The sequence below is a fragment of the Anticarsia gemmatalis genome, chromosome 1, assembly GCF_050436995.1.
Source record: "Anticarsia gemmatalis isolate Benzon Research Colony breed Stoneville strain chromosome 1, ilAntGemm2 primary, whole genome shotgun sequence".
NCBI classification, from domain to species: Eukaryota; Metazoa; Arthropoda; class Insecta; order Lepidoptera; family Erebidae; genus Anticarsia; species Anticarsia gemmatalis.
This window is the reverse complement of record NC_134745.1, coordinates 6,051,323-6,061,755: the sequence shown is the minus strand read 5'-3', so window position 1 is coordinate 6,061,755 and position 10,433 is coordinate 6,051,323. Positions and strand designations below refer to the sequence as shown.

Genomic DNA, 10,433 nt, shown 5'->3' with positions numbered 1-10,433 from the left:
TGGGTGTGGCATTTCCTATTATTCGCTAGATACGGTTGTATGAATGAAGTATCCGAAATGGAATAGTGTCCGTTCTCCGCAAGCGTTGTGACGACATCAACACGAGATGTTTTATCTCAGCAGCCACTTTTAAAGCGGCGGTGGTTTGGTCAGAAGGACTATTAAGTGCGCCCGCGTCGTCAGTGCGCGTTGGATTTTCGCGCGCATTACATGTATCGACATCGATTTATGTATTTTTTTACGTAAAACTTGACATGTCTATATTATTTCATGTTCAAATATAGTATTATTTTGCATTCGCAGTGATTTTAAAGTGATATTTTTTATTTTAACTTAAATAAGTGTTATTTTTAATTAATTTATAAATATGGAGTTCTACAAGTTTACGGTGTTATTAGCAATTTTGTGTATAGGGTGAGTATATTTTATAGTTACTTTTAATTGATTTTTTTATTCCTCATCGAACTGCAAATTACTATTCACAATGTTAATTTATTCTCATGTCGTCATCTCAATTCTATGAAGAGTGATTCCGAACCCACGACCTTTCAGTCATTATTACGATGTCTCGGTAATCGGGTTGTTGACCACCGGCATTAGTGTGCAGATAACATTTATTATGAACTTTTCAATCGTTATGTTGTGGTAAAACTTGTTTGTAAATACCATTCATCTATGAATTGGATATTTTAAAAGCCTTCACTAACAAATCGCTATCAAACACTATTGTCACGATCAGTAAATTCGCGTAAAGGTGAGATAACTTTGTTGTTATAACCTATTACTTAGATCAGTGCTTCTCAACATTTTTCATTACGAATCCTTTTGAAGGACAGGTTCTGAATGACAGGTTATGTTCGTGGAAAAAGTTTGCGGTATGTACCTTTTAGTTGTAACGAATTATGAGCTAAGTAAATTTTCCTCACGCTTTCAGTAGAAGCGTTCTATGTTGTCTCCTGCTTGCGACTCACTTACTAATTATTTGCTAATTCCAGGGGTTATGAACCTAAGTTTGAGAAACGATGTTTTTTAATAGTAATCAAGTTGTCATGATTACAGCTTGCGGCTGTATAGTTTTATACAGATATTATATAGTAAGTGGGTATCTAACCTAACGTAATGTAAATAATAATCTCTGTATTTAAATTGTGGGAAAACCATTGTTTATTATTTATGAGGCGTTGTTCTAATTTATTTTTTATACTCGCTTAAATGACCATAAAACAAGAAAATACATTTAAAGTATGCAATAAATTCAAGCAATATTTTAAGTATGACGTAGTTTTTGAGACTATGCGAAAATAAAGTATTTTAATTTCAAGGCGTCCTGTTGTCCTACGCTCATTGTGATAAGTTAATAAAAAGAAAAACATTTTTAGATAAGTATCTACATTATACCAAAAGAATATAACAATAGGATATTTAATAAAATATTTTCACACGATTTTTAACAATCTCTTGTTGTTATGTTAAAAAGAGTGGATAAATGTAAAAAAATATGTGTTTCTAGAGAAAAAAAAAACAAATCAGATTTGTTGTAGACTGTTTTAACATATTATCAGAGATTATTTCAAACAGGTTAATTGTAAGGCGTAGCAATAAATATGATCAAAGTAGTCTACGTTTTACATATTCGCAGTAATGTTCATTTAATTTACACGTTACAAAATACGCTCACAGGTAAAAAAATCAAAACCAAAGCTTACTTTATTCTAAGAACTATATTTTTCCTGTTTCATATAATATGATAACTTAAGATTGCCCTTACAATAATTGTCGTACGCAAATAAATAAAGTTAATTATAAGTTTCTGCGTAACGCGTAAATTGTTATTAACCTGTCAGGACAACAATAATATTAATCTTAAAGATATTTATAAATATCCACAGACCAAGCAAAAACGTGACATTATCATACTATAGGTGAATGTTATTAAACAGGTCCGGCACGCTAAATTATCACGTATTAGAAAAAAGGCTATAGGTAAAAACTACGACCTATTCGACTTTCGTTAGTATGAATCAAATCCGCTCGCAGACAACAGCAGTAACAGTAAATGATAAGATATGTCAATTATGTCAATTACTCAGCTTAATATGCTGTTGACTCTTTATCTAAGACTTGTAAATACGAAAAGACATTTAGCTAATGACGCTTAAAATCATTTACACGTGTACTAGATAAAATAAATGTAACCAAGTGAAAACAAGGGTTACTCCCGGTATGATGGTGCATTTAGGCCTCGACACCGCTAAGCTTACCAAATACCGGTTGGAGAGTTAACATACCTTCAAGAACTGTCTTAAAGAACTCTTAGGCATGCAGAGTTTCATCTTGATGTTTTCCTTCACTGTTCATTGATAATTATATTTCTACAACATAGCTACGAAAAGTCACCGGTGTGTAGCCTCGGGATCAAACCATCGACCACCTGCGTGGGAGGCACAAGTTTAGACCGGTACATAGATTCTATACAAGATATAAAAAATATTTGAGTGTTAGATCTTTAAAGACAAGTTATCCTGTTTCACATGGGGAATCCCGACCACCATAAACAGCCTAATTGAGGCACGTGCAAGAAGTTTCATCGAAATACTCAACATTAGCTGTTTACTTTCTTTATGAATTACTGGTTTTTATGCATTTTTCCTTCCTCGTATATTCTGTTTTATACAGTTTTCCCGCAATGAAACAGGTAAAACCATATTTTTTATTGATCGGTGGTAATTTGTGAATTATACATTACCTAAACAGGTTGTTTTATTTAGGTACTAGACTTTTTGGAAGACCCCAATCGGATGTGAATCAATATTATAACGATTTTTAAATTCAATATTCGATCAATCTGAAACGCGAATTTATAATGTTACATTATTGATGACTGGCATTTATTGTACCAATTGATTACAGCCACTTAGGTATATTTTATATTCTAATTTCCCTACGTATAACTAGCACTCTTGGCGTCCGAACAGGTTTATTTAGGCCTATAGCTTATAAGGAATAATAGTCTATTAAAGGCAATATAAAACGATTACTAAACATATAGTTTGAATTAACATCCGTACTAGTAATGATTAACATTGAGATATTTTAATCACTTGACATATTTATGATTTTGAAATATGGACAAGGTAAAAAATGTCAAGTACAAAACAATAAACTTGTCAAAAAAATTTGACAGATGGAGCAAGCAGAATAATATTAAAAAATCAATTTGTTGTCCACAGTTCTTTTGCCTACTATTTAATATTCATCAACTTCAAATAATCTAGTTACAAAGTTGCTAAATGCCAATCACTCACTAATACTGTAAGTGTAAAATTGTGTTTTAATTGTCCTTCTTTCCCGGAACGGACCAACACTTGGATGAATTTGCAAGGGTGGTTTCGACCCGGAGTTAAAAAGTTAGATTTTTTAACCTTTAACATCTAGAATAGGGTATAAAACCTTGTTCACAGTTGGTATTAAATACATTTTTGAAACTCTTATTGACGCTATGTACTAGGTACAACAAGTTGTTTTTGCTTCTCGGTCGTGACGGCTTCGAAACTATTTGATTATTTACTTAGTTATTGACCGTCAAGCTATAAATATAACAAATGATTCAACCGGAATGCTTTAGTATCATTATACTGTTTACCTTAATTTTTTTAATTCTTCAAACTATTATTTTTAAAGATGAATGGACTGAATCTGAATGTGGTGGTGTTAACGTGATATTGGGTAAGATGTAGGCTTTTGTCGTATATCAAATGGTATGTGCTACCTAAGACGACTTCATTTACATACTTATCGGTATGTAGTTATTTGAAGAAAACATGTTCCTTGTTATCTTTTTATTTTGAACTTTTTTAATATACTCAACGATTATCATAATTGAACAATACTCTGTTTCGAGGCAATTTTTTTTAAGTTGCAGTGTCTTCTTAGTTGCAATTGTATTTGACCGTAAGATGAGGTACTTAAATAGATAACGCTGGGAACTGTTCAGTGTCTCCTTGAAAAACTACGACACGTTTACCTCTTTACCGTTTTATGAGGCATAAATAGAGTTAACTCAGTATAATCTATCTACAATTACATAATCAGCGCAAATATTATAAGATTTTATTACATGGCACCAACCTTTATTGCAGTACAATTAGTAAGTAATTTACCTTTCACAACCTTGCGGTTTTTATCATTTCGCATAAAGTGATATTAAGCGACTGTCAGGAATTTGTAACAGTAGGTTACTTGGAAATTATAAATGTTATTTGTGTTCCGTAAAAATCTCGATACGGCAAGTATGAAGGTTTTCCTCGCGGAAACTGTCGCTATAGGCATCGACTTTGACAATGACATAGTTCTACGATATTTTAATAATTCAAGAAAGGACCTTTAAAAGGGCCTTACGCAACTAACGTATCAAAAGACATTGAACAAAAGGGAAAGTAACCCAGGTATCAATTAAATTTATTGCATTTTGATAAATTTTACTGTTGCTAAGTCAATCTGCATTTCAATTATATAATAAGCCGTATCGGGTATAAATCGTGTCAGACTAATGAATTTAATTTGGATGGTAGACCTTCAAGATCCTTTTTATGGTAATACCTCAATATGGGTGTACGGTATCGTAATATAAGCGGGTTACTAACAATAATACATATCCATACACATTACTATAAAATCAAGCAGATAGGCGAATCTTCGTTATACCTATATTCGATTTAATGGTATCTTAGGTAATTAGCGCAAAAGTCTTGCAAGTTCAATTGAAAAGAAGTATTGAAGAAGAGAGTTTTCAGTGGATTATATTCTGTTATTGAATTTTAGATATCTAGGTTATTCTCTAATTCTTTTTTACCTAGGAGGAGTTCCTACTAGGGAGTACTGGGGACATATGTGCGTAGCTAGATTTACGGGCCTCACTCGTCACTAGTGATCATTCTAGGGCACTCATTTTATACCAATATTAGCCCTGCTCCTCTTCTTCCCTCTTCCTTGTACGATGTGTTCCTTGTATTTGTCAATGCAGTCATGTATTGTCATTCGTATATTGAATACACTTTAAATAGTGAGTCATTGCGACTCATAACACAAATTTTATTGCTAAATTATGGTTCATTCAATTTCTCGTATGCGTGTGTTATGATTGTCCGTTTCACCAATGAAGATTTAATATCCCTCTGAATATGTAACGTATATGCAGAATTGTGTAGTTAAGAATATACGGGACTTACACAAACGTTCTGATATAAATATTAACTTTAAAATAGCAGGATTGTTTCCTACCCTGCAGATTCCGTCAGGAACTGAAAAGTCACGCTAAATGTTAGTTTTTAATAATAAAATAAATTAATCTGTATATTTATTACGGATGAATAGATAGTGATCTAAAAATAAGGCATTATTTATCATAAAATGAAAAATCTAAACAATCTATTTACGTAATTGGTACAGAAGATACTTCTAAACTTCTCTCAGCACTTATTATTGTCTGTGCTTTGAATGCAATCATGCACAACGTGTAGCTATTGTGTCAGATAAGGTTCAAGTCAAGTTCGTCTCGAGTATTGTACGTTTGCGAAATAGGATAATTTTCTTCAATACTCTACGCTTCTAGCCTTGAATGTAAACTGCAGTCGACCGAATTACAAAAAGTAAACCATGTGTCATACAGATAGTAACTTAGTTTTTCGTCACGTGTGTATTAGAGTGTGATTCATATTCTAATTATTATTAGACAACCCTGACTAAGTCTACTATTACCAGTAAATTGTTTTCTTACTATGTGTATTGAAAGACTATTTTCTGACGTTAAAATGCAAATGCGTAAAACATCTTTGGTCATATTATTATGCAGATAACATAAATATTATGTTTAAAGTGTGGTGCTATGTCACCGCCCTGAGCATAACAGTGCTATCAGAAAACAAACTTAAATTAAGACTCAGACTTTTCTGATTATTATTTCTGAGTAGCGACATGGTTTCGAAGATCTATTTACAAGATGTGACTTACTTTTTTTTTAGGTCTGATATTGCTTCATAACTTTCTGTTTAGCTTCAATATTTTAATAAATCTCTTTTGATTTCCATCTAAGGTTGACTCATTAACCGTTGCTTTCTAGATAATAAGCTTGTCGAGGAACAGTGTAATACGGATGTTGTTAAAATCGCGACTATTTTATGAAGTAATTGCGTCATAATTACTTTTTAAAATTTCTGAATTGCAGCAGCCAAACAAGCAGAACATTGGAAATGAAAAACGTGAGAATTATTTATTTAAAAAACCATGAAAGTACGCAAAACATTGTCTTTGACGTAACATTTTCTGACAGACGGCGGATAATAATTAACAAACTTAAAAAAAAAGCAAATTAATTGTACATTTTTCGAACGCGAGAACATATTATGTAAAAATTAAGTAGGAGAAAAAAATGTCGCATTGTTCCGCCAAAATAAGTTAACACACAAGTTTAGACTTTTACTTACATATTATTAGGTAGGTTAGGTTTTTTTTTTAACGAATTCTTTATTTAACGATGTTTTTTCTTGAAAAAGATAACAACAGAGCAAAAATAGCTCAATCTACAATATCTGATAACGCAATCGAGTGTTTGAATTTGTCTGTATATTTTCATGTTATGGACCAATAACCTACATTAATACTTAGTCTTCGTCCTATACGATATTCTCCTTTCTCTATTCCATGCTATGAATCTCATATAGGAGTGGGGTTAGCCTTCCTAATCTATCTGCTCCTTTTCGCTCTACCTTGGGTATCGTCTTCGAAAAACTCACGCTCACTTATGTATTTTTGCACTACAGTTTCTCATTTTGCCCTTTACGATATTCCCAATAAATTATAATTAACTGTTCAGATGAAAAGATAACAAAATAATTACAAGAACAATACGCTTGTAAAATACAGTAGTTAAGTACTGTGTATTTAATATTCATAAGTTTAACAAGATTTTCTATGACGTCATTGTGGCTGTTTGTTGAGAGGAATTTAATGTCATTGAAGTTGACGCTTTAATTATGTAGTTAATAGTTTTAAAATGTAATTATATTTAATTCGTATTAAACTAAACACTTCACAGGATATCGTTTATTTTCTTGTTATTATACATACTTCAAAACGATACTGCGCAGAATTTGTAACTGGTTTCTTAAAATCGTGCAGACCACATTACACTGAGAGTAATGATTTCTAAAGACAGTATGAAAGTTAAAACAAATTATCACTTCTGCTTACAATGTTGACAGCAACATGACTATTTATTATAGTGTAAATGTATTGTTTACAATAAAGTAGATAAGTATAAAGTACACCTGTTTTAGCTTGATATTCTATGTCTGGAAACATACATAGATAATAATTACAATCTAAAAACAATGTATTAATATTAAATTGTGACTTAAAGCAATCTGATTGCTAAAATTTGCGATAGGTAAACGCAAAAACATTCCATTTTAATTAGATGTATTTTATTGTTTGTCATGTTTATTTCTATTAATTCTGCAGATGTTTATTTGTTCGAGAATTATTTTAGTTGCTTTTGGGATTTTGTCAAATTAGTCTTTTTGCGGGCTATAGCAGCTAGATTAGGTACTCTTAATACTCGTCAAAGATTGCAAAGTTCATTAGAAGATATTACGTGATTGCGATGCGTCATTTTGTGAACAGAAAGTCTCAGAATCAATCATCATTTATCATCATTGTACATACTACATTTGAACGTGGCTCTCCATACACTTTACAGTAAGATGTAACTCATACATAACTGCACGTTTGGCGCAGTGGTTTAAACGGTCACCTCGCCGCAACAACCGTAGCGCCGCGTGTGGTGGGTTCGAATCCCACCCGGGACAAATCTTTGTGTGGTGAGCACGAGTATTTGTTCTGAGCCTGGATGTTAATTTATCTATTTAAGTATGTATTTAGAAGTATATAAGTATGTTTATCAGTTATTTGGTTACCATAGTGCAAGCTCTGCTTAGTTTGGAATCAAATGACCGCGTGTGAGTTGTCCAATAATATATAATATTTAAATATTTAATATTTATTTATAATATTTATACCAGACATCATGATAATACTGCAATATCAATTGTCTTACTATTATTGCGTTTCTATTTACGAGTCAATCCAATAAGCTGGTGATTTGAATCGTGACCTAGTCTAGTTCACAGTCCTTGGGAATATTTTATAACGATTAATCAACCGTTGACAAGCTTGTTCGACTTTTCATGTTTATTTTCCGCTTCCCATTCGATCTATTATGAACAGATTTTTCCATTATGTCCAGAGTGAAACCGACTTATACCCTTATAATGGGGTACTTAATAACTTATTTGTGTTCAGGTGTCTGTAATAAAACTTACGGTATAATATTTTCTATTACAGAAATGCTGAGATATTAAACTTCTCTGGAGGATTGAAATCGAACTACACATTTCCTAAAGAGTTCTTATTTGGTGTCTCGACAGCCGCTTTCCAAATTGAGGGAGCGTGGAATGAAGATGGTACGTAAAATAAATTTTGTTGCACTGCTGCGATCTTACTTACCCGAGAATATTTAAAAAGGTTTCCCTTATTACATTTGCAGGAAAGTCTGAAAGTATATGGGATCACTTGATACATAACAATCAAAGCTTCGTAAAAGATGGGACGAATGGTGATGTAGCCGCTGACTCATACCATCTCTACAAGAGGGACGCAGAGATGATCCACGAATTAGGAGTAGACATTTATAGATTCTCTATCTCATGGCCACGTGTACTACCATCTGGACTCACAAACAACATAAATCAGTTGGGTCTACAGTATTATAGAAATCTAATTGACGAACTATTAAAGTACAATATTACTCCTATGGTAACGATATACCACTGGGACTTGCCGCAAAGGTTGCAGAATATTGGAGGATGGAGCAATGCTCATATTGTGGATTACTACACAGATTATGCCAAAGTGTTGTTCGACAATTTCGCCGGGAAGGTGAAATATTGGGTGACGTTCAATGAGCCGATGCAAACATGTTTGGAAGGCTACGGCGGTACCTACAGAGCGCCGGCTTTGAACCGCCACGGTATTGCCGAATACCTTTGCGCACATAACCTTTTGAAAGCACACGCCAGCGTCTATCATCTATTCAACGAACAATACCGTCACGTCAACAAAGGTATCTGTTATCCTTTTATACGAACTCTATATCCGTACCAGAGTAAGTTTACTAAATATAATTGTTATGTTTGCAGGTAAAATTGGTATGTCTCTAGATTCAAATTGGGCGGAACCGAAAACTAACACACCTAAGGACAGGCAAGCTGCTGAACTGTATCTGAGTACACACGTGAGTTAAAACTATATTATCAAAAAATTGTTTTGTCAGTTCAGTTTTGACGTCAGCTGAATCTGTTCTCACAAGAATTAAACAACAGCCAACAGCATTATAAAAAAAAAACAAATCAGATAAATGAAATCTTAATAGTTACTAGACTTAAATCGAGTTTTTCTAATTTTTATTGTACCTAAGTCTAACACTGTTTTTTTCAACCTTCCAATTGAAGGCATTTGAATGACTAGTCACATTTTTTTATTTTAGTCGGTGAGACTTATGAACTGTTCTATTGGCAAAAAGATTATAGCGCACTATACGGCTAGGTATGTTAAAGTACTTCGGACATAATTTGATAGTTTTATAATTGTGTTACAGTTGGGCTGGTATGCTCACCCAGTATACTCAAAAGAAGGCAACTATCCCGCTGATCTCATTAAGTTGGTAGACGAGAAGAGTCTCCAACAAAACTACACAAGGTCCCGTCTTCCAAAATTCAGTGCTGAAGAAGTAAACTACATCAAAGGAACCGCTGATTTCTTCGGTTTAAACCACTACACAACTTATCTGCTATCTATGGCTGATAAAGAAGTAGGAGAAATTCCTTCTCACGCAAATGACGTCGGTATTGTTCGAGTGCAAGATCCTAAATGGCCTTCCGATTCATCTTCGTCGTGGCTTAAGGTAAACTTGAAACGATGTTACATAAGTGCTAGTATATTATTAGCATAATATGACACGATCTCGCTATTGATTTATAGTTGAATGAAAACTAGTTGATGTTACGAAGCGTCAATAATGAGAACTATTGACCTTTTAAATTAGTTAGGGCAATTTTTCGTCTGTTCCTTAGTACCTAACATTGATCCTATTTGACTTATCATAATAATTTATGAGGCGCCCATAGCCAGGTGCGCTCACCGGTCGGTAAATGAACTGTGGGTTAAGCAAACCTTGGTGCGGTCATTCCATAGATGGGTGACCGCATAGTGGTATTTGAGATGGGCGTCTCCGTGCTACGGAGGGCACGTAAAAAGTCGGTCCCGGTTGTTGTCAATTAAGATAAGTCGCTAAGCCACGTAAAAGGTCTTCGGGCGGC

At 33.5% G+C, this 10,433-nt stretch overlaps 1 protein-coding gene across 1 annotated transcript in view; it reads left to right on the top strand.

Moving 5' to 3' along the window:
- Positions 1-124: 124 nt before the first annotated feature.
- LOC142973161 (myrosinase 1-like) overlaps positions 125-10,433 on the top strand; it is a 16,952-nt gene continuing 6,643 nt past the window's right edge. Inside the window, exons 1-5 of the mRNA XM_076114764.1 lie at positions 125-414; positions 8,401-8,519; positions 8,603-9,178; positions 9,255-9,349; positions 9,713-10,018. Of these exons, the coding sequence (XP_075970879.1) occupies positions 368-414; positions 8,401-8,519; positions 8,603-9,178; positions 9,255-9,349; positions 9,713-10,018 (1,143 nt within the window). The 5' untranslated portion in view covers positions 125-367. The remainder of the gene's footprint in view (positions 415-8,400; positions 8,520-8,602; positions 9,179-9,254; positions 9,350-9,712; positions 10,019-10,433) is intronic.